We start from the raw sequence: 25,472 nt of genomic DNA on the forward strand, positions 1-25,472 counted from the left end.
TGAAGAAAATAGTAACTTTTTCATCGCTTATTTTTCAGTACATTGATCTCTTGAGACCATAATCTATACTTCTTAGAATATACAAAATAATATGATATAATCAGAGGTCTGGTATGTCCCCACTTTAAGAAACCAGATTTTATTCGTATTATAAGGTACATTAAAATATTCTATAAAAATTCATGTATGTTAAATGGCCACAGAGGATGAGGGTTAGAGGTACTTACTACATGATAACTCAACTATAAGGAAGTAGAAGAGAGGGAAATGTGAACAAATGCTGGTCAATCATAAAGCTCCCTATTCAGGCCACCAGATGGTTCAGTAGTTCTACCTCAACTGTACTGGCTAGTGGCTAATTCTTGGGATACACAGGGAAAGGGAGGCATGAGGGCGGGATAGTGCAACCAGCTGTTAAAAAGAATAAGATATTCTTAAATTAGTTCTTTGTAACCTGGGCATGTCTATTTTACTTAGTAAGAACAGTCAAGCATGGGAAGCGGATTTGGCTCAACTGATAGAGCATCCGCCTACGTAGAGAACCTAGATTAAGGGGGGAAGAGACCCAAGATGGTGAAATATCTTGGTACTTTGGGGATATATTTAATTTAGGTTGGGGTCTCTGTCTCAGGCCTTTTGTGGGAGTGATACAGAATGTAAATAAATGTAAATAGCAATATGGTGCTGAAGGATAAAATGGCAATGTCCGCCTACCATATGGAGGGTCCAGGATTTGATACCCAGGGCCTCCTGACCTGTGTGGCAAGCTGGCCCATGTGCAGTGCTGCCGCATGCAAGGAGTGCTATGCCATGCAGGGGTGTCCCCCTCATACGGGTGCCCCACGCACAAGGAGTGCACCCTGCAAGGAGAGCCACCCTGCACAGTAAAAGCACAACCTGCCTAGGAGAATTGATGGAGAATTGATGAAGCAAGATGACGCAACAAAAAAAAGCAACACGGTATCCCAGTGCCTCATGATAAGAATGCAGGCGGACACAGAACACACAGTGAATGGACACAGAGAGCAGACAAAGGGGGGAAGGGAAGAGAAATAAGTAAAATAAATCTTAAAAAAAAAACAGCAAGTTTTGAGGACAAGATCAGTTCAGAGAAACTGAGCTGTATGTTACGTACCTAAAACAGTGGAGTTACTCTTTGGGGAATTACTTAAGGGCAGAGTCCAGGTACATGAAGATACCTGAAGCCTGGGAAAGTTATACCTCTCTGCTTTTCCAAATACCAAAGGAACTGAAAGAAATAACTTGATTGGGGCTTGGAGCTTGAAATTTAGGGAACTCTATCAGTAACACAAAGGTCTGGGTTTCTAAAGGTTATCCTTTCCTCTAGATTTGGACTTCAGAAAACATTAAAATGAAAATGCAACTGGTGCTATCAGTTTTAATGTAAAGAATAGATATATTTAAGTGCTAGAACTTTGGGTTGGCATTTTAGGAGTTGACAACCATTGTCTTCATTTGATTAGTGACCTTATGAAACCAAAAGGACCTGAGCAGTTTCACTTAATAAACAATGTTGCTTGATAACCATGGAATGTAAAAAAAAAAAATTGGAAAAAAAGCCATATTTAGTCATGGGATTAATTCATTTTTTCAGTTTGATCCTTATTTTCAGTTTTCGAACATTTTTAATGAGATTATTGAGCCATCAAATATTGGGTTTATTCTTAGAGCCCTATTAACTCTCTGATAATAGCTACTAGAATCTTATAGTCAAATTGGTCATTTTGTTTGTCTGAGAGAGTGTTTTTTATCTTCAGCTCTTTTTATTTATCAGATCATTCTAAACCTTTTTTGAACTTTGTTCTGTTGGTTATATGCCGTACTTAAACCTTTGATATCCATGTTGTAAAGGTTGCAGGTTGCCTGACACTTTCAGTTTCCTGGATGCTGGTTTGCTGAAATTTTACCGAATATGCCCTGTGATTCATAGATAATATAGAAATTATGTGTTTTGTTTCCAGTGGAATTTTAGAATGTAAAGTTTGAAGTTCACAGTAGTATAGGCGAATTGAAAAGGAATTCTTAATACAAACTTCAAAATAAGAGGGACACTCACATAAGAATAAGCCATGTTAGTGTAAATTAAATTTATTTTCTTTTTATAAATATAAGGAAACCTTAAAATATTGGAAAAGATGTAATAATGAGGTTACATTTTCTGGGAGCTACTATAATATAACAACATACCTGTAATTAAGAAAAAAGAGCAAGGAGTAATGATACTCAGTTGTAGTAAGGTTAATGATACAGGTCCCAAATAAAATCTTATCACAGGAAAGACTTGTGGTAAGCCCTTTGCCTGGTGGTTTCTTAGGTGGGGATGTGGGAGTGAAGTATCACACTCTCATTAAAAACAGGATAGTCATTTTAGAAGCCAAGAGAATCAGAGATACCTTGTGTATACCTCCAGATGAGGAGGCACTATTTGATCTAGACAACTTTCCTTTAATATTTTCTAGAACTAGAAAACTAGATTTTATTGTTTCGATATTATAACATTTATAGTATGTGATATTTATACTTATAGAATATTTGTTTTATATTTTTAATTTTTAATTTATATAATGTGTTTTTATTTGGAGTGTTTATAATATAACAGTTTATATTGAATTACACTTATTTTGAAGAAATCTGGGAAAATGAAGTCCCATGGATATGAAATTTGAAGGATTAAATGTCCCCCCTTTTTAAAAATGAAGTTCCTTTCTTTTTTTTAGAAGACTTAGTTTATTTATTCTTCCCATTCCCCCTTACCCCCTGGTGACTTCTCTCTGTGTCCATTCGCTGTGCATTCTTCTGTGTCTGCTTGTGTTCTCATTAGGCAGTTCCGGAAACCAATCCTGGCACCTTCCCACGTTGGAGAGAGGTCCTCATTCTCTTGCACCACCTCAGCTCTCTGGTCTGCTGCATCTCTTATTGACTCTCCCCTGTGTCATTTTTGTTACATCATCTGGCTGTGCCAGCTCTCCTGCATGGGGCAGCACTCCTGCGCGGGGCAACACTCTGTGTGGGCCAGCTCGCCATGCGGGCCAGCTTGCCTTCACCAGGAGGCCCCAGGTATCAAACCCTGGACCTCCTGTATGGTAAACAGGAGCCCAATTGCTTGAGCCATAACTACTTCCCTTAAATGCCCCTTTATGTATTACCTATAAATTTTACTTCTGAAGAGACTTTGATAGATTTGTAGAAAATATACCTGTGTCTACGGCTATTTTTGAAACTATAGTTAGCTTCCTGGGATTTCTTCTAATTTTCACTGACTTTGGCTCTTTCTGTTCTTTTTGAAACAGTGATCACATGGAAAATGTGTATGGCTATTTAATGAAGTACACCAACCTTGTCACTGGGTGGCAGTACAGGTAAGTATTATTTTATGCCATATAACTTCCTTCTAAAAGAACAGAAAAATGCAACCAATAATTTTATATTCTGATATTACTTCAATATAAATATGACTGGGGAGCCTTTTAGAGAAGACTTGTTGAGTCCTTCACATTTTCTGAAAGTTTGGTGGCTTTCTTCTCCTTCTTAAAGTATAAGAGAGGAGTTGACATTGCACAAATAGCTGCCTCCAAATGCCTCAGAAGTTACTATTATATCAGGTTTAGAATCACTCATTCACCTGCCTTGGGGTTTTTATATTTGGAAAAGTTAGGCCTTTAGGTGGAGAGAAATTTGCATTAGGTGTTTTTTTTGCCTATTTTGTGCCAGATTCTCAAAGCTTCTCTAGGACCTTGGGGAGGTTAAGGAACCAACTCAATATCACACAGGCAGTCATTAGCAAAGGCAGCTATCTCAAATACTTTGTAGAACTGGTAGTTGTATGGTGGGTAGGTGTAGCAGTTTGATATAATTAATGAATTCCAAAAAGAAATAGTGGGTCATACCTGTAATCTGATCTGTACCTGGGCATGATTGAGTTATGATTAGGGCATTGAGTGCCCACCTAGTCCCCACCCTTTGGTGGGTGAGGACTCACAGATAAAAGGTGATGGCAAAGAATAGAGTTGAGGGTTTTCTGATGTTGAAGTTTTGATGTTGGAGTTTGATGCGAATGACTTAAGCTGGAGCTCCCGGAAGTATGCTTGCAGAGGAAAGAAAAGCCAGCCCCAGGAAGGAAGGAACCTTGAACCCAGAGAAAAGCAAGCGCCAGGAACATAGGAACCCAGGAAGCCTGAACCCTCGCAGATGTTGGCAGCCATGTTGTTCCAAATAGACTGGTGAGGGAAGTATCTTACACTTTATGGCCTGGTATCTGTAAGCTCCGACCCCAAATAAGTATCTTTTACAATGCCCAGCAGATTTCTGGTATTTTGTATCAGCATCCCTTTGGCTGACTAATACAGAATTTGGTACCGAGTAGGAAGTGCTCTTGCAATTACCGAAATGCTGGAACGATTTTATATTTGGGTAAGGGGTATTTTTTGAAGGAATTGTGAGATGCTTGGAAGAAAAGGCCTACAGTGCTTTGAAGAGACTGTTAATAGCAATATGGATGCTAAAGAGACTTTTTATGATTCCTTAGAAGTAAATGATGAAACTATTATTGTAAACTGGAGGAAAGGCCATCCGTGTTTCAAAGTTGCAGAGAATTTAGCAAGATTAACTCCTGGTGTTTTATGGAAGGCAAAATTTGAAAATGGTGAGCCTGTGCATTTAGCTGAAGAAATTTCCAAAGTAAACCCAGAGAATGTGGCTTGGCTTCTGCTTTTGGATTATAGCAAAATGCTAGATGAGAGAGAGATGCTGGGGATGGAACTCTCAGGCACAAAGGAAACAGAAACTGATTCTGGAAATTCCAAGCCTCTGGAAATCAAGCTCCCAGATGAAAGTGGCCCATTGGAGACTTAACTAAACTTGGAACTTGTAAATCAGGAGTGAAGATGCAGTTATGTAGGAAAGATTTGTGGAAAGTCTTAACTGTCTGATGGCTTGGAGCCCTGCTTCCTGCATGCTAAACCAACAAACTTTTTGGAAGAACTGTATGAACAAAACCACTGTCAGCCTGGAATACAAAGAACATGGAAAGGAGAGAATAAAGGAGAAACAGTTTTAAGAGGAAAGGCATGGAAGCTGAGATCTGGAATTAGGACATCACCTTCGGCCAAGAGAGGAACCCCACCCATGTGTACTGAGAGGGTGAGTTTGCCCCAGCAGTTAAAGAGAGTGAAAGTTCCCACCTGAAGTTCTGGGAGAGTTTTGCTGCCCCAGGGTGCAGAGAGGGTGGAGCACATTCCCCAAGGATTAGGGTGGTTAAGGTCAATACCCCACAGGTCTAAGAGGGGTGAACCCGTCCCCCAAAGGTTAGGGAAGGCCAGGAGTCAACTCATTGCTCTGAGAGGGCTGAGCCTATATGCCTAAGGTTAGGGGGAATGTTGTTTTCACATCACTGTACTAGGGGGGTTAAGACTCTAACCCAAAGATTGAATGAGGTATGGGTCACACCCAGATGCTTGATGAGGGTGGAACCAAGAAAATGGCCATTGGGCAAGACAGTGGAAAGGGTGGATCCCCATATGACCCCAAGGAGAGAAACCATCTTCTTAAAAATGACTCTCCGACTTTGAAATTGAATGGAGTATGCCCTGCAGGTTTACCTAACTGTAGAGGACCCCTGACTCCTGTTTCCCTCCCAATTTCTCCTTATTGTAATGGAAATGTTTATCCTTTGTCCATTTGTATATTGGAAACAGATAAATTGTTCTGTAAGTTTGAGAGGTCTATAGCTGACAGGACTTTACCCCAAGAGAAACTATTTCTTTAAATTGATTGTGATACTATTTAGTACTGGCATTGTAACTGATTTAAGGTTGTTGTGGAATATTGTAATTTATTTTTGGAATTCAGAGGGTGGAGGGTAGCAGTTTAATGTTATTGATGAATTCCAAAAAGAAATATTGGATTATTCTTGTAATCTGATCTGGACCTGGGCATGATTGAGTTATGATTAGGGCGTTGATAAAAGGCATGGCAAAGACCAGAATTGAGGGTTTTTGATGTTGGTGTTTGATGCTGAAGAGCCGGGAAGTAAGCTCACAGAGGAAAGAGAAGCCAGCCCCAGGAAGGAAGGAACCTTGAACCCAGAGAAAAGCAAGCCCCAGGAACGTAGGAACCCGGGAAGCCTGAACCCTTGCAGACGTTGGCAGCCATTTTGCTCCAGATAGACTTTGGTGAGGGAAGTAACTTATGCTTTATGGCCTGGTATCTGAAAACTCCTACCCCAAATAAATACCCTTTATAACACCCAGCAGATTTCTGGTATTTTGCATCAGCACCCCTTTGACTGACTAAATACAGTAGGATCAAAGTCTTTTTTTTTTTTTTTTAAATGATAAAACAAGAACTTGAACCCAGGTAGTTTCAACTCCAAAGTCTGTTTTTTTCTTCCAATTTTATCATGCTGCTCCTAACTCACTACCCTTTGGCCATAATGGAATAACAATAGCCAGATTTACAATCCTATCTTAAACAACTGGAAAACTAGTACATAGCAGATGAAAGAATGGAATCCGACACTTGAAAGAATAGTAGTAGCACTGATTAAAAATGTAGTTTAAAAGAGAAGATAGTTTGAGCCATATTTAATGTGAAGTAACTTTAGAGCATTCAAACAGGGATAACTTGCAGGAAGTTGAAGATCTTATAGAAGGTTAAGGCTGGATATGAAAACTCAGAAAGGAATCATTCCTATTGAGGTGAAATGGGCAATTCTCCTTTGTTCTTATCTTTCAAGAAAGCCTTTTCAATTTTTGCCACCTCAGTTTTTATGTGCATTTTTGAAGACTTATACATGCAAATTATATACAGAATGTTAATAAAAATTATTTTTTATGTCATCGTACTCTTAGCACTATTTTTTTTTTCTTTCTTTCTTAAAAGGAAAATAGGTTGGATTTTCTCCGTCAGCTTTCAACAACTTTCGGTCATAGTATTTAAAAGTCTTGCAAATGGCCCATAGTATGGATGTCCAAAAACAGACCCATTCATATAAGATTTAGTATATGTTAAAGATGGCATTTCAGGTCAGTGGCAGCTTGAGATGGGAAGAAGGGGCAGGTGCCCTTGCATGGAGGAGGCTTCTGGAAAGAGCCTTTGAGCCACTGGTTGCCTGGGGCATTAGCTTAGCAGATCCAAGTTAACTCTTTGTATTGGGAGGGGGCGTTGCCCCTGCTAACTTGCTGCTCTCTAGCTCTGTAAGAAGCCAGTTTCAGCAACACAAGAAAAGAATGGGGATGAGAACAACTGTCCCTATTTGCTACTGAGGACACAGAGCCCTTTAAATCAATTTGCCCCATCAGAGAGGCCTCAGCTTGTCAACCTAATTGGTGCAGGTCCACCTTAGAAAAAGGCTTCCTTTTTCCATTTTCTGTCAATCTAGCTGATGGTTTTGTGATACAGCATAGGTATACTGGGTCTTTGGCATGGAGCATGTAGATTGAATGATTAAAGGGTAAAGACAGATGAAGATGATTTTGAAGGGCCCTGGGCTTGATTGCTCAGTCTCCTTGGCACACCTAGCCATTTTTGTCTGTGTGGTGCAGCTGACGCTTAAGTGACAAAACCATTGCACTTGTGCTAGGTAGATACGCAAGAAGGTTTCCTTGTAATCCATTTCTATTTTGACCGTGGACAACTTAGAGCAGCTTGGAGAAATCCAGCATGAGCACACTCTATAAATAAATGGTTACTCTGGAATATAGTGACCTAGGAAACTATACAACAGTAAGACCCGGTCCTGGATCACTTCCCTCTACTTTCAACTCTTAATTCCTGAAGGTGAGATTTCCTTTTTGTGTGGCTTAGAAGTTATACACACACTGAGCTTTAAAGCCCTGTGATAGTGTGAACAAAGCACATGGTTGCCTTTCTGTCCAAATCTTCACTAAAGTTTATTTTTTCATCATGAGATATACTTTCATGTCAGAATATTTTTAGATTAAAGTTGCATTTGATAACACTTCTCTAAGTTGTGGGCTGTCCCAAGAAATAGGTAATTTTCCTGAATTGACAATCTTCGCTATTTTGAAATTGCAGAAATAAATAATTATGCCAATCTCAGTACTTGAAGATTTGGGGTCAATTTTCTGCATATGCCCAGAACTTATTCAGATCGTAAATGTCACTTCCAGTCACATTTTGCCTTTATTTCTATATTACTTGTGCTTATTGGTTAGGCCAACTTGCTAAAAATGTCTAGTACCCTTTTGGACTAAATTTCTTTGTTAAATTTCCTCTCTGTGAATTGTCTCTTTATCCCCAATCCATACATCTTGTGAAAAACCTGTTCACAGAGGGAATCAGGAGAGAATGTTTGGGTGAATCTGTATATACTGAAAGATAGCCCAATTACTCTGTTGTTGCCAGAAGGTCCATTACATCATCTTGGTTTTGAAGATACCAGTTATTGGTTTATGTGTATCATTTTACCAGCCTCTTTTCAGCATTACTCTCTATGTATCAAGGTGAGTGCTTTCCATGTTGTAAATTTGTGGTAATGCTTTTGGGATGAGAAACCTCTATTTATTGCAAGTTTGAGTTTTCCAGACATGTTTTACTATAAATTGTCTTTGCATTGACTAATTTTAAGAGAAGAGATCAGTCATTTTTCTTTGCCTGTTTGAAATGAATTGTGCTTATTTCTTGGGACAGTGGGAAGAGATTAGGTGCGTCTTCCTTCCTTCTCTCCCTTCCTTCCTAAACAGCTTTATTGATTAATTCACATACCATACAGTTTACTCATTTAAAGTGTACAATTCAATAGTTATATTCAAAAGATTAATTTAGATCTATTCAGGGTTTTGTTTTGTTTTGTTTTGTTTTGGATGAATTTTTTTTGTAGAAGACTCACTTGGGCATTTTTTTAAGGACAGGCCATATGTTTTAGAAATTTAAGGTGATATCAGTGGCTATTCTGTTTTAATTCAAAAGATTTCTTCAGACCTCTGGAAAAATAAAAATAAACACCCCTTTTGAAAATGAACGAAATTGTGACAGGGAGTTCACTAAGAACTATACATGGTCAGGAAACATGAAAAAATGTTTAGCTAATGAAGTGCAAGTTTAAAAACTCAAACACTTGAAAATTTTAAAATCAAAAGATGTAGATATAATTTTTAAAAATTGAAGTATGCTAAAAGATTTATGATAAAAGCAGTAGTTCTTTGCTTTCCCATCTTCTTTCTCAGGCAACCACTTTGAACTTCTTTGGTTTGCTTCTTATCAATTCTTTTTCTTTCTCTGAATAAAAAGCTGATTCCATTCTTTCTCTGATGCAGTTTGATATGGTTATGCCATTGCTTGGGACAGTTAATATTTTCCAGGAACTTGAACTGGATCAAATTGTCTACTAGTTTCTATTATAGAACATGCTCACATGTAGAATGTCAAACTGTTTCAAATTCAATTGTTAATTTTCTAAATGGCAAGTTTTTGTTTTTTTTTTTAAGAAAAGATCTGCCCTACTCTAATTAGGATCTAAGTTAATATATTTCCTACAGTAGTTAATCTAAAACCAAATCAGAACATCAAATTCTCCTCCAAAGTGTGTCAGTGTTCATCATTTAGTTTCAAGTTCCTTATGTTTTTTCGTCTCCTGTTGCAGCTTTTTCATTTTTAAACAGGACAAGTAGTCTTTAGTTGTGACCTATTTAATGATAAATTCACAAAACCTTTCTACCCTGACATAATTCTCATCATATATTTCACTGTTAAATCTTAAGTCAAATTCATTTCTTACCTAGCATTTAATTAACCTCAAACTTTAGGTTTTGATTTGTTACTAGTCTATTTTAAATAGAATTCTCACTACCATTTGCTTTGAACAATTTACCCTCCCTGTTAATGAATTCTGAAGAGAAATCTTCCTTTGAAAGGATACTGTATCCTTGTTTCCTTTTGCTCATTATCTGGTTTGCCTCCTCCATGTCAGATACGTTTCCCTCAGCTGAAGATTTTATATCTTTCATTAAACGCAGTAATTCTTACTGCTAGGAAATTGAACCTAGCGTCTCCAAGAACTTTCTGAATTTTAATTTTTTTCTTATGAAATGGAGAACTTTAATTGTTTAAAGCAAAGGCATAAGTAAACATTTTCAGGTTATCATAATGTTAAGATAAAAAATTCCTACAGTAAAATTAAATACATTATAAATTTGCATCTCTCTAGTACATTTAACATATTGTTCTATCACTTTTTTTTTTTTTTTTTTTAAGATTTATTTTTTATTTATTTAATTCCCCTCCCCTCCCCCGGGAGTCTGTTTTCTGTGTCTTTTTGCTGCGTCTTGTTTCTTGTTTCTTTGTCCGCCTCTGTTGTCGTCAGCAGCACGGGAAGTGTGGGCGGCGCCATTCCTGGGCAGGCTGCTCCCTCCTTCACGCTGGGCGGCTCTCCTTATGGGTGCACTCCTTGCGCGTGGGGCTCCCCTGCGCGGGGGACACCCTGCGTGGCGCGGCACTCCTTGCGCGCATCCTTGCGCGCATCAGCACTGCGCATGGGCCAGCTCCACACGGGTCAAGGAGGCCCGGGGCTTGAACCGCGGGCCTCCCATGTGGTAGACGGACACCCTAACCACTGGGCCAAAGTCCGTTTCCCCTGTTCTATCACTTTTCTTTGGACTGAAAAGAAGGTATAGATCAATGGATGTGATGTAAAAACTTGTACTATAAATCACATCCATTCTACTTTCAACCAGAAATTTTAATTTCAGTAGAATTATATTAACTGAAGGTTCTCCTTAATTGAAAAGTCTTACTGTTTTGTTAGTGATAGAGCACCAGTAACTTTCAAGCTAAAACTTATTTGTTTTAATAAAGTAAAACATTTATTTATTTCACAAAGAATTTTAATTTTTTGATAGCAAAAACTCCAAAGGATAGAAATTTAGTTTGTTTTAGTTTGACTAAAAGTTTAAAATTTGACTTTTTTTTTTTTTTTAAATCATTATAGGTTTTTTGTTTTGAATAATGAAGCTGGACTATTGGAGTACTTTGTGAATGAACAGTCTAGAAATCAAAAACCCAGAGGTACTTTGCAGCTTGCCGGAGCTGTAATATCACCTAGTGATGAAGACTCTCACACCTTCACTGTAAATGCTGCCAGTGGGGAACAGTATAAACTCAGAGGTAGGATTTGAGATCTGAGAATTAATACTGTGATTTTCTTTTTGCTTTAAGAAGTTGGTATTCTTCCCTTCTTTTGTTTGGGTTTTGAAAATAAAATTACTGTCATCTGTGATATAGACACAATATTCTAAATATCACTTGAAATGGAATTGCTTTAAGAATTTATGAAATCTGTTTTAATAAATAACTTTTTAAAAAGCAAGCCAATAAACAGTATCTTTAGGATTGGCCCCTGTAACAAATCTGCATAGAAGAAACCCTGTTTACTAAGAGATCTAAAACATAGACTTCTTTAAATGGTATTTTTTATGTCTGCTATGGAGATGCATTTTGTCTCTTTACTTGATTTGGTCTGTATGCCCTCATTGCAGTTTTCAATGACTGATATTCATAGTTGGGATTTATTAAAATAAAGTATAACTCTTATGTGGGTAATTTGATTTGTGTAGAGTTTGTATTTTTTATTTAATTAATGCATATAAAAAATAATAGTAATCTTAATTGAACATGTTGCTAGAGAGCACAGAGTCCCGAGTATACACCAAATGCTTAATAAAGATTCTTTCTTTAAATAAGAGATATTTTAATGAGAAAACTTAAGACCTGTCAGTCCTATAGCTCCATTTAGCAGTTACCTTCTCTATATCCACATCCAGCTATTGTGTTAACTACCAAGGTTTATGCATTGGCCTCTTTCTTACCCCTCTCCATTTAGGCACTTTCGCTCTAGGGAGAGTAGGTCCAGTCCCTGGTTTTCATTTACCCATTCTTCATGCTGTAGACAATTGTATTTCCAAAAATAATAAATATAAACATGAATAACTTTTAGGTTCTTTTTTTATTAGCCACTGATGCTAAAGAACGGCAGCATTGGGTTAGCAGACTTCAGATATGTACACAACATCACACTGAAGCCATTGGAAAGGTATGTGAATTTATATACAGTATTAATGCACAAAAACGGGGAAAGAATTTTTTTGAAATTATTTTTTACATTTTTTGAGATATGATTCACACACCATGAAATTCACCATTTTTAAAAGTGTACAATTCAGTGGTTTTTATTATAGTCCAAGGTTCTGCAATCATTGGCACTAATTTCAGAACATTTCTGTCACTCCAAAAAGATATCCCATATCCATTAATAGTCACTCCCCATTTCCTTCTCCACCAGACCCTGACCACCACTAATCTAGTTCTGTTTATGTGGATTTGCCTATCCTGGGCATTTCATGTGAATGAAATCATATGTATGTGGTCTTTTGCCTTTGGCTTGTTTTACTTTTAATGTTTTGTGTTTCATCATGTTGTAGCATGTATCAGTACTTCATTCCTTTTTGTTGGCTGAATAATATTCTGTTGTATGGATATATCACATTTTGTTTATCCATTCATCAGTTGATGGATATTTAGATTGTTTCCATTTTGTGGCTCTTATGTATAATTCTGCTATGAACATTTGAGCTCCAGTTTTTTTGTGAAAATCTATTTTCATTTCTTGGTTATATACCCTAGAAATGGAATTACTAGGTCATATAGTAAATCTGTGTTTAATTTTTTGAGGAACTTCCAGACTGTTTCCACAGTGGTTATATCATTTTACTTTCCCACCAGTAATTTCTCCACACCTTTGGCAACACCTGTTTTTTTAATTGTAATTTTGGTTTTGTTTTTTAATTTTAACTGTTCTAGTGGATATGAAGGAATATTTCATTATGGTTTTGATTCCATTTTCCCAGTAACTAATGATGGCAAGCATCATTTCATGTGCTTATTGGTCATTTGTAAATCTTCTTTGGAGTGTTTTTTTATTTCTTAAGGTGAAAGAATTAATTAATACTTGAAATCTGATGTTAGAGAGGTCCAACCCATGATCTGTTATTTTCTCCCATTTCTCTTCCCTCCCTACCTTGTAATCACCTCTATAATTTAATTTTTAAAGCTGTTCATGTATAAACTTTAAGTGTATGGTATATTAAGTGTTATAGAGCCTTACTTTTTTAAAAAAGGAATTATTTTCTTTTTCTAACAGAATAATCCTCCTCTGAAGTCACGGAGCTTCTCGCTTGCCTCTAGTGGCAATTCTCCTGTATCTCAGAGGAGACCAAGTCAAAATGCCATTTCTTTTTTTAACGTTGGACATTCCAAACTGCAATCAGTGAACAAAAGAGCTCACTTACCTCCAGACCATCTTGTGGAAGTCAGAGAAGTAAGTATGAATTGAAATCAAGTTAAAATGTACACAAAATAATACCTTGCTTGCTTTTGTCACAGAATTCTTTTAAATACTGTTTATGTCTTCTAGGGTCCTTCTTTACCAAACCATCACATATAGCAATGAATTTTTCTTATTCTGTTAAATGAAAATCCATTGGTCCGCCTTGCACTATGAATGTATTTAACCTATGCATGATTTTGTACCATCATCCATTGTTCATTTGGAAAATATTAGTTTCCTGCAGGTGTGCCAGATGTCCCACTTTATCATTATAAAATACCAAGAAATCACATTTGTTAGCATCAGTACCAGTCTTATCAAAGAAGACTTTCAATATTTAGAAGCTGTCAAGCTTACAGTGTCAGATATAGATTTTCCAAAATTCTGATTTTCATTTTAAAGCTCAAATTTTATAATTGGCTGCAAATACTCTTGTTTGTTTTTCTTGAAGTGACAGACTTACTTCATTCATTTTCAAGAAAATGCCTGCCAAATACCCCCAAGTCTGAAAATTCATAGTTTTTGTCAGTCATTCTTTCAAGTCAAAATAGTGATCTGTGAAAAAAAACAGTGAGTTGCACAAGTGCTTTTCCTCAAGGGAATCACCATAGTTCGATACATAGGACAAATGCTTTATTTGAATTTCCTACTTTTCACATAGATTGTTAAAAATATGTGTGTTCAAAAATATGTGTGTTCAAGGGTGAAGATTTAGTAAAACTGACCATTGGTATTACTTTTTAAAGGAATTTTATTTTTTTTTTTGAGGTATGGGAGCTGGGTATCGAACCCTGGACCTCATATGTGGGAAGCTGGTGCTCAACCCTTGAGCCACATCGGTTTTTTTCATTGGTCTGCATGTTGGTTTTTTTTGTTTTTAGGAGGCATGGGGAACTGAACCTGGGACCTCCCATGTGGGAAGTAGACACTTAACCACTTGAGCCACATCTGCCCCCATGGACATTTTCTTGAGTAAAACTGGCTTTTTTATTTTTCCTGTGAGTGCATGGCAGTGAAGAATACTTAGCCAGTATGGTTGATGCCCCTGCCTTCACTCTCACCAAGATGCTCATAGGTTATCCATCATTGCTTTTGTACCATCAGTGCAAATGTCACCACAGTGAAAAGGAAAATAACTTCTTAGAATTATTATGAAAATAGTTTTGACCTCACAGACCCTCTGTACAGATCTCTTAGTCCCACAGGGGTTGCTGAACACATGTTGAGAATTGCTATTTTAGAGTTACCCAACTCCAGAAGGTTGATGCAAAGATATAATTCAGGGTGAGTTTGAAAGGACCATTTTAAAGTCCAGAATTAGATTAAGTAATGTTTGGCAAAAGTTATTGACTGTTCAGAATTGTGTCATATTGTATTTGAGTATGAATTTATTTCAAAAACTTTACCTAATTAAAATGAAATGTTCTATTTTAATCTTACTGTTTATTATTAATGCTAAATATATTTTTATCCCAATATGAATTGGATTTAATATAATCAAATAGAAGAAGAAATAAAAAGTATAGCAACAAACATTTATAAATATAAATAATAATTCCAATATAATAGAAATTATAACATAATTAAAATTTTTATATTATAGCTCTAACTATTGGATATAATCTCTAAGAATAAATAAATTTTTGATTTAGTTATTTAATTTCCATTTGGGCCATAATTCTTTCTGGATAATCAAATTCATATTTGGGAATTCTTCACATCTTACTGGAATGAATTGAATTACAGCAGAAATCAATATACAGGGAAGCAGACTTGGCCCAGTGGTTAGGGTGTCCGTCTACCACATGGGAGGTCTGCGATTCAAACCCCGGGCCTCCTTGACCCGTGTGGTGCTGGCCCACGCACAATGCTGATGTGCACATGGAGTGCTGTGCCAGGCAGGGGTGTCCCCCACGTAGGGGAGCCCCACGCACAAGGAGTGCGCCCTGTAAGGAGAGCTGCCCAGCACGAAAGAAAGTGCAGCCTGCCCAGGAATGGCGCCGCACACATGGAGAGCTGATACAACAAGATGACGCAACAGAAACGCAGATTCCCATGCCGCTGACAACAACAGAAGTGGACAAAGAAGAAGACACAGCAAATAGACACAGAGAACAGACAACCAGGACTGGGGGAGGGGAGAGAAATAAATAAAAAATAAATCTTTAAAAAAAAATCAATATACAAACTCATAATTTTATAAGACAAGAAAACTCAATCTTTTTCAACAGTAATCATGCTAAATCATTATTGATCCAGGTGATTATTTTAATTAACGAGTATGCATAAGAAAGGGTTAAAGAAAAGTGAAGTATCCAAAAATATATCTTTTCTCCAGTCATCCTCAATTGAAAACAAATGTTTATTTTGTATGAAGAAACTTACAGAATACTGATCATAAGTACAATTCGCTCATTGCACTGAGTGATTATTGTTCATATACCATAATATTGTTATTTTACATTTATCTGGTCTACTCCAGCTCCTTTTTCGTTACTGTTTGCATGGAATACCTTTTTCCAGCCTTTTACTTTTAACCTGATTGTGTTCCTAGGTTTGAGATGGGTAGACAACATATTTTTTTATCCACTCTATCAGTCTATATCTTTTTTTTTTTTTAGGTCTGATGAGATTTTTAAATTTTTTAAAAGATTTTTAATTTTTTAATTCATTTTTTCCACCTGCCTTGCTGCTTGTGCTCACGATCTGCTCTCTGTGTCCATTTCCTGTGTATTCTTCTATGTCTGCTTGTCTCCCTTTGTTGTGTCATCTTGCTGCACGGGCATGAGCTGTCAGCTTTCTGTGGGTGGGGTCTGTCAGCTCTCTGTGGTGCAGGCCAGCTTGCCTTCACCAGGAGACCTCGGAAAGTGGAAGTGAACCTGGAGCCTCCCTTATGGTAGACGGAAGCCCAGTGACTTGAGCCACATCCACTTCCCAGTCAATGTCTTTTGATTGAAGTTCAATCCATTAACATTCAGTGTTATTACTATAAAGGCATTACTTATTTCATCCATTTTGTTCTTTGGTTTTCTGTTGTCATACTGTTGTATTGTCTTCTCTCTCTTCTTATCCTCTTATCCTTTAGTTTACCCTTCCTAATAATCTTCATTTCTAAACTCTTCTCCAAATCTCTCACCTTTGTTTGTGTGTGTTTGTGTTTTAATTTATTGAAGTATATCACTCATACATAAAAAAAGATAAACAGTAAGTGTGTAGTAATAGTTGTGAACTTACAAAACAAACATACATGATATCATACAGGGCTCTCATATCTCACCCTACCACCAATACCTTGCATTGTTGTGAAACATTTTTAACTAATGATTAACAAGTATCCTCAAAATAGTACTACTAACCTAAGTATTTTTCCCCCAACCCACCCTATTATTATTTTTATATCATTTATACATGAACACAAATAAAAAATAAGTGTATAGTAAAAGTTGTGAACTTACAAAGCAAACATGCATAATATACAGGGGTCGCATACATCAACCCACCAACACCTTGCATTGTTGTGAGACGTTTGTTACAAATTATGAAAGAATTTTGTCAAAATCTTACTATTAACTCTAGTCCTTATCTTACATTTAGTGTATTCCCCCAACCTACCCTATTGTTATTTTTTAAATATATTTTTATGAGAGAAATTGTAACTACAAAACAATCATGCATGTGCAGAATTCCCATATAACACCCCTCTATCAACACACCACACTGTGGTGGAACATTTGTTATAGATTATGAGATAATATCATCAGACCATTATGACCAACCATGGTCCATCATATACATTTGGCACACTTTCTCCATACTTCCCCACTATCAACAAAGTACATCTTTGGCATAGATGCATGAATATTACACAGTCCATAGTTCACAACAGTTGCATTTTTCCCATGCTTCTCCACATTCCTACCACCCTGCAATAGTGTCATACATCTGCTCTAACTGACAGAAGGGTACTCTTGCATCTGTACCATCAACCACAATTCTCACCCACCTTTGGGTTTACTCTGTTATTCAGTCCCTAGATTATGCTCTAGCTTTCTGTCAATTGGCATTTACACCCTAGATTACCATTTTCAGCCATATTCCTATCTATAAACCAGCTATTATTCACTATAATGTGTTACCATCTTTGCTATCCATTTCCACACTGTTACAGTAAAGTTAATTAAAACTTCTACATACATTAAACATGAGTGGTCAATCTTGGTTGTCTTATCTCCTTTAAGAATCTGTCACCTACTACCAGGTCTTGAATATATTTTCCTACATTTTCTTCTAGAAACTTTATGGTTCTTGCTTTTATATTTAGGTTTTTGATCTATTTTGAGTTAATTTTTTTAATAAGTTGTGAGATAGGGGTCCTCTTTCCTTCATTTGGCTATGGATATGCAATTCTCTCAGCTCTATTTGTTGAATGGACTGTTCTACCCGAGCTGGATGGTTTGACAGGTTTGTCAAAAATCACTTGACCATAGATGGGAGGGGCTGTTTCTGAACCATCACTTCACTTCCATTGGTCCATGGGTCTTTTTGCCAGTACTATGCTGTTTTTACCACTGTAGCTAGGTATATGATTTAAAGTCCGGAAGTGAGAGTCTTCCAGTTTTACTTTTCGTTTTTAAGATGTTCCTGGCTATTTGAGACCTCTTACCCTTACAAATAAATTTGATAATTGTGTTTTCCATTTCTTTAAAAAATACTGGTAGAATTTTTATCGGAATTGCTTTGAATCTATTTATCAATTTGAGTAGAATTGACATTTTAGTGATATTTAGTCTTCCAATCCATGAACATGGAATGTACTTCCAATTATTATAGGTCTTTTTAAAAATTTCTTTTAACAGTGCGTTTTATTTTTTTAAAGATTTATTTCTCTCCCCTCTCCCCCTACCCCGGTTGTCTCTTCTCTGTGTCTGTTTACTGTGTCTTCTTTATCCGCTTCTGTTGTCGTCAGCGGCACGGGAATCTGTGTTTCTTTTCGTTGTGTCATCTTGTTGTGTCAGCTCTCCGTGTGTGTGGCACCATTCCTGGGCAGGCTGCTCTTTCTTTCGCGCTGGGCGGCTCTCCTTGAGGGGCACACTCCTTGCATGTGGGGCTCCCCTACGCAGAGGACACCCGTGCATGGCAGGGCACTCCTTGTGCATATCAGCACTGTGCATGGGCCAGCGCCACACCGGTCAAGGAGACCCGGGGTTTGAACCGCGGACCTCCCATGTGGTAGATGGACACCCTAACCACTGGGCCAAGTCCGCCGCCCCGTGAGTTTTAGTTTTCTGAATACAAGTGCTTTACATCTTTGGTTAAGTTTATTCCTAAATATTTGGTATTTATCTGTCATATTTTATTTTCACCACTCTTTTGACACTTTTAATTAATTTCATTGTTATACTCTTCATTTCTAGACTCTCTTCCAGGCCTCTCTCTCCTGTCTTTTCTTTTCGGGCTGTAGCACACTTTTAGTATTTCCTGCAAAGCTGGTCTCTTGGTTACCAACTCTCAGTTTCTGTTTATCTGTGAATATTCTAAACCCGCCCTCAGTTTTGAAAGACAGTCTTGCTGAATAAGATTCTTGGCTGGCAGTTTTTCTTTTTCAGTATCTTAAATATATCCTACCACTGTCTTCTTGCCTCCATGGTTTCTGATGAGAAATATGGCACTCAGTCTTATTGGGTATCCCTTTTATGTTATGCATTGCTTTACTCTTGCTGCTCTCAGAATTCTTTTTTTGTCTTTGGCATTTCACATTCTGATTAGTATGTGTCTCAGAGTTAGTCTGTTTGGATTCTTTTGGATGGGAGTACATTGTGTTTCTTGAACATAGATATCGATGTCCTTCAATTGGGTTGGGAAATTTTCTACCATTATTTCTTCAGATTTTCCTTCTGCCCCATTTCCCTTCTCCTCTCCTTCTGGACACCCATGACACATATGTTTGCACGTCTGTTGGTGTCGTTTAGTTCCCTGCGATCTTGTTCAATTTTTATTTTTCATTCTTTTCTTTATCTGTTCTTTTGTATGTTTGCTTTCAGAGGCCATTTCTTCAAGCTCACAAATCCTTTCTTCTTCCTCCTCAAATCTGCTACTGTATGATCCAGTGTATTTTTAATTTAATTTATTGTGCCTTTCATTCCCATAAGATCTGCTATTTTTCTATGTATGCTTTAAAATTCTTTGTGCTCATCCAGTGTCATCTTTTTTTTTTTTTAAGATTTATTTATTTATCTATTTTCCCCCTTCCCCTCCTCCTACCCTGCTGTCTTTGCTGTCTGTATTGTCTTCTCATTTTCTCTCCTCTAGGTTCACTGGGACTCAATCCTGGAGACCCCTGATGTGGAGAGAGGTTCCCTGTCAAATGCGCCACCTCAGCTCCTGGTTTCTGCTACGCTTCACCTTGACTCTCCCCTTGTCTCTCTTTTTGATGCATTATCATCTTGCTGCGTGACTCACTTGCGCAGGCACTGGCTCACCACGCAGGCACTCACTTGCCACATGGACACTCATGCAGGCACTGGCTTGCCCCACAGTCATGCTTTCTCTTCTTCTTTTCACCATGAGGCCCCAGGGATTGAACCCGGGTCCTCTCATATGGTAGGCGGAAGCTCTTGTCACTTGAGCCATATCTACTTCCCCCAATGTCTTAATATCCTTAATCTCTTTCGCCATCTCATTGAATTTCTTAAGGAGATTTGTTTGGACATCTATGATTACTTGTCTCAACTCCTTTATGTCATCTGGAGGCTTATCTTATCCCTTTAACTGGGCCATATCTTCCTGTTTCTTGATATGGATTCAAATTTTTGTTGGTGTCTTGGCATCTGGCTTACTAGATGTATTTATTTTGGGTGCAGTTTCTCTTTTTAGTTTAGGGCTTTCCTGCCCTTTCTCCCTTGCTGGTTGTGTAGTGGAGCCAAGGATGTAGTTGGTGCTCTAAGCTGTAGAGGCTCAAGCTTCCCTCATTGGCCCAGGGACCAATGAAGCTTCTCCCAACTTTCTCCTTTGCCAAGGGTAGGGACAGAGCCATAGCCATGTGTATAATCCAGGTCATGCAGACCTAGACTGTAGTTGGCCCAGAGAGACTGATGAAGCTTAATTCCCCTTTATCCCCTGCTTGGGGGGTGACGGGAGCTGCAGGTATGGGCAGCAGTCTATGCCATATGGGTCCAAAATGATCACAGTTGTCCCAGTAAACTTCGGTTAATCAGTCTGTGCCAGCTGGATGTACCTGCAGTTACCCAGAGAGCCTGGTGTAGGGCCCACCAGCTTCCTCCCTGCTAGAGATGGGGCTGAAGCCTAGGCTAGGGCTGCAGACTGATCTGGGTGAAAGAAACTTATGCCTGCGATCACTGTAATTTTCAGTCAGCCCAGCTTCCCTCGTGCTGGGTGGAGTTAAAATGGCAGCTACCAGCCTCTTTCTGACTTGGAAAGTTCATACTTTAGTTGTTTTTTGGGTTATACTTTAGCCAGCCAAATTTACTAATCAGTAGCTAAAATGGTGGCCAACTGTCTCTTCCTTCCCTGTTACTGGGAAATGAAGCTTCCACTTCCAGCCACAGAATAGTTCCTGAGGCAGCTTGTGCCGCCAGAGTAGGATGATCACTGGCCTCTGTAGCATGGCCTATAATTTCCAAGAGAGGCTGGCACAGTTCCCCCCAGTTTCCTCCCTGCTGGAGGTGGGGCTGGGGCTTATGCTGGAGCTGAAAGCCTGATCTGGATAGAAAGAAGCCAGTCCCTACCAGCATTATCATTTTCAGTCCACCGTTTCCCCTCATACCAGGGGTGAAGTTAAAGTGGTGCTGCTGGCCACTTTCTGATTTGGACAAGTTCAAACTTCACCTGTTCTTAGGATTATACTTTAGCCTGCCAAATTTACTAACTAGGTGCGAAGCACTCAGCTTATGAATCTTCTCTGCAGATGGGCAGTCTCCTCCTTCCATTCTTTCAAGGATGTTGCAGGAAGCTCTTCTGGTCTCCTGGAGCCCCCAAACAGGTGCTTTAGATAGCTCTGGGAGATTACTTTTTTTTTTTTTTTAAGATTTATTTATTTTTTAAATTTCTCTCCCCTCCCCGCCCCAGTTTTCTATTCTCTGTGTCCAATTTTGCTGTGTGTTCTTCTTTTGTCCACTTCTGTTGTTGTCAACGGCATGGGAATCTGTGTTTCTTTTTGTTGTGTCATCTTGCTGCATCAGCTCTCCGTGTGTGCAGCACCATTCCTGGGCAGGCTGAAATCTCTTTCGCGCTGGGCGGCTCTCCCTACGGGGCGCACTCCTTGTGCGTGGGGTTCCCCTATGCAGGGACACCCCTGTGTGGCATGGCACCCCCTGCGTGCATCAGCGCTGCACGTAGGCCAGCTCCACACGGGTCAAGGAGGCCCGGTGTTTGAACCGTGGACCTCCCATGTGATAGACGGACACCCCATCCACTAGGCCAAGTCTGCTTCCCTCTGGGAGATTACTAACTGCCCTGTAGCACAAGCTTTCTCTAGGAGCTCCTTATTCTGCTGCCATCTTGCTTGTTGTCTCGCTCACCCTTGTTTTTTCCTTTCAGGTTGCAGCACTCCCTTTAGTATCCCTTGCAAATCTGGTCTTTTGGTAACATATTATATTAGTTTTTATTTGTCTGTAAAGACTTTGAACTCAATCTCAGTTTTGAAAGACAGCTTTGCCAGATACAGAATTCTTTGGTGGCAGTTTTTTTCTTTCAGTACATTAAATACATCATACCTTTTTCTTCTCTCCCTGGTTTCTGATGAGAGGTCTGCATTTCATCTCAAGTTTCCCATGCATGTGATGTTTTGCTTTTCTCTTGCTGCTTTCACAATCCTTTCTTTATCTCTGATATTTGTCATTCTGCATAGGCGGTGTCTTGGAGTAGGTCTTCTTGGATTTATTCTGTTTGGGTTATGTTGTCCTTCTTGGATATTGATAATTTATGTCGTTCATAAGGGTTGGGAAGTTTTCAGTCATTATTTCCTCAAATATTCTTCCTGCCCCTTTTCCATTCTCTTCTCCTGGGGCACCAGTAATGTGAGTGTTTATGCATTTTGCATTTTCAGTGAATTCCCTGAGACTCTGTTCCACTTTTTTCCGTTCTCTTCTCTTTCTTTTCTCCTGTCTTTTCCAGTTAAGATGTTCTGCCTTTGAAGTCACTAATTCAGTCTTCAAGCAATCCACATCTGCTCCTATGTGCCTGTAGTGTATTTTTTTCTCCCCCTCCCCCTGCCCTGCTGTTTTTGCTGTGTCCATTAGCTATGGGATCTTCCTTGTCTCTTTTTGACTTCTCTTTATGCTCTCCCAGTATCTTCTTAATTATCCTTTATTTCTTTAGTCATATTTTCTTTAAATTCTTTTAAGTGATTTAGGAGAGTTGTGTGATTATCACTGATTAGTTGTCTTAAATCCTATATCTCTTCAGGGTATTTGGTTTGTTCTTTTGCCTAGGCCATTTGTTCCCGTTCCCTAGTAAAACTTGTAATTTTTTGCTATATCTAGGCATCTGAATATGTTGGTGAATTTACTCTGCTGGCTAATTTCTCTCTCTTGCTTATTGTTTTTTCCCCCCACAGCTTTTCTTTGATATTTGGTTCAACTTATTCCCAGCTTAAGTTTTCAAGGTTGGGCCAGGGACTCACTAGGGGGACCCAGACTTTCTCCCAAGGGTTGGATACAGAGAGCAGTTTTTGTCCATGCAATTTCCAGACCGACCAGCAGATGGCGCTAGTTAACGCGCCATTCCACTGAGGTGTTTCAGTCTGGGCTTTCCTGTGTTCCTGTGTTGACTCTCCAGAGCAGAGATTTCATAGTGGGCTCTGCTCGCCAAATTCAATGAATTACTCCAAAACCTGCCCCACTCCCCTTTTCCCTTGAAACAGCTGATAGGAAGGAAGATGTCTGTTCCTCTCAAATGACTTCAGCGACCCAGCTTAATATCTTGGGAGTGGGTGAGGGGAGCCCTTCCCAGCTGCTGTGGGTGCTTGGTAACTAACATTGTCATTTCCCCTTCTTTGTCACCCTCCTGTGAGTTGTGTAGCACTGTCCTGGTCTTCTGACCCCCAAAGTAGGTCCCTTTCTTTTTCATTAGTGTCATATTGCTATACTCCATTATTGGGTACATACTTCATGCTGGTACTACATTGTGCCCTGGGAGGAGATAAAATTTTCTTCTAGTATGGAGACAGATAACTAAAATACAAGTGAAAAATCTAATTTGGTTTACAGACAAACCTAGATTTGATTGATTTATTAGTATTATCATATTACCCATGTGGAGCCAGAAAACACAGGTTAACTAAATTTTCAGCTTTCCTGAAGTTTTCCTTTTTGTGAGGAACTGGTTTTTTAGTGACAGGAACATTTGCTTAATACAGTTTCAAAAATCACTTTGCTGTTTCTTTGTAACTATATGATCAACTTACTTGCTTTGGAGAGAGACATTAATACTATACATTTTCACATGTATGCTTTACTTAAAGTTTTTTTCCTAAACAAGAACATTACTTTCTTATACCTTTTCTCTTCCGAAATCATCACTATCACTTTTTGGGCCATCTGTATAAAGAAACACACTTTTTTTTCTTCTTTCAGGGTTGTTATGTTGTGACTACTGATCATTTATTTTGTGGATATTTTAAGGGTTTTTTTCCCTTTATTAAACTTATATTGACTCATAATATAGAAAAGTACACAAATTGTAAGTGTATATCTTGTATAATTTCCATGTAATTACTCCTTGGGAACTAGAAATGAAATATTACCAGCATTCTAGAAGACCCTCCCTTGGCCTCCCTCTCCCAGTACTAAAACCCTTCTCCCACTGTCTTGACTTGTTTTGCCCATTTTTGGAAGTTTTAAAACTGGAATCCTAAAGTATGTACTTCTTTGTATCTGGCTTATTTTTGAAGTTTACCAACGATGTTTAGTGGAGCTCCTCCTTTTTAATGCTGCATAATCCTTGTAATGTATCATAAAATTTTATATCCATCCTGTTGTTGATAAGTATTTGGATTGATAATATATGTATATATATATCAAGTAATCGAGTATATAAGTGTAACTGTTGGATCATGAAGTATATTTATATTTACTTCTAGTAGATATTGCCAAACTGCTTTCCAAAGTGGTCATATCTATTCATAAGTTTGGACTATTGAGAGTTAGTCCCCATTTTTATATGCAAATACATATATGCCCACACAAAGCACCCATATATATACATGTATAAATATGTTATAAATGTGTATATATGAAGACTTTCATGTCCACATTTTTCATTTAAAACTTTTTTTTCAGGGAAGAGTGAATGTTTGATCTCTTACTATGGCCTGGGTTTTCAGAGAGTATTTTAGGTATAACTCATTTGATTTGCTTGGCAGGATCATTTTGCATCTCTGTTTTACTAGCCCTCTGATGAACTGTGTTCATTTGCAGCAGAACCTCTGAGAGCTAAATGAGTTTCTTTGTTATTGTTTCCACGTGAATTAAAATAATGTTCAAAGGATGAGCAATATGAGAACTTTGAGAATTTATCCCTTCTCATGATTGAAAGTAATTAAGTATAATAAATTCAGTTTTCATCTAAAAAAATTGGGTTGCTTATCAATCATTGTTATTCCATCATTGGAACAGTGAACGGGACTTCTGTTCAAAGAATAGCATGTTCCCCTACATTACATCATATATAGAAATTAAATGGATTAAGGACCTAAAGATAAGAGCTAAAACCATTAAACTCTTAGAAGAAAACATAAGTAGAAATCATAATCTTGAATTTGGTAGCAGTTTCTTTGATATGACATCAAAAGAACCAGCAACAAAAGAAAAAATTAGATAAAACGGGCTTCATCAAAATTAAAAACTTTTGTATATCAAAAGGGCATTATCAAGAAAGTGAAAAGGCAACCTACAGGGGAGTGGATGTGGCTCAAGCAGTTAGGGTCCTGCCTACCATATGGGAGGTCCAAGGTTCGATTCCTGGGGCCTGGGGCCTCCTGGCTCACAGCTGGCCTGTGCAGTCAGCTGCCCCAAGCAGAGTGCTGGCCTAAGCAGAGAGCTGGTCTACACGGCGTGCTGGCCCAAACAGAGTGCTGGCCCACACAGAAGTGCCA

The 25,472-nt window shown here is 38.3% G+C and overlaps 1 protein-coding gene across 4 annotated transcripts in view; it reads left to right on the forward strand.

The window, feature by feature from the left end:
• The window catches only part of OSBPL11 (oxysterol binding protein like 11), a 112,038-nt gene that overhangs the window by 13,783 nt on the left and 72,783 nt on the right, over positions 1–25,472 (forward strand). For all 4 annotated transcript variants that reach the window (XR_011648656.1, XR_009185534.2, XM_058295662.2 and 1 more), the window contains 4 exons: positions 3,312–3,380; positions 10,967–11,142; positions 11,988–12,067; positions 13,175–13,351. Coding sequence is in view for 2 of the 4 variants with exons in the window: in XM_058295662.2 (XP_058151645.1) it covers positions 3,312–3,380; positions 10,967–11,142; positions 11,988–12,067; positions 13,175–13,351 (502 nt within the window). In the remaining 2 variants the exon portion in view is untranslated. The remainder of the gene's footprint in view (positions 1–3,311; positions 3,381–10,966; positions 11,143–11,987; positions 12,068–13,174; positions 13,352–25,472) is intronic.

This window comes from Dasypus novemcinctus, chromosome 4, assembly GCF_030445035.2.
Source record: "Dasypus novemcinctus isolate mDasNov1 chromosome 4, mDasNov1.1.hap2, whole genome shotgun sequence".
Classification (NCBI taxonomy): Eukaryota; Metazoa; Chordata; class Mammalia; order Cingulata; family Dasypodidae; genus Dasypus; species Dasypus novemcinctus.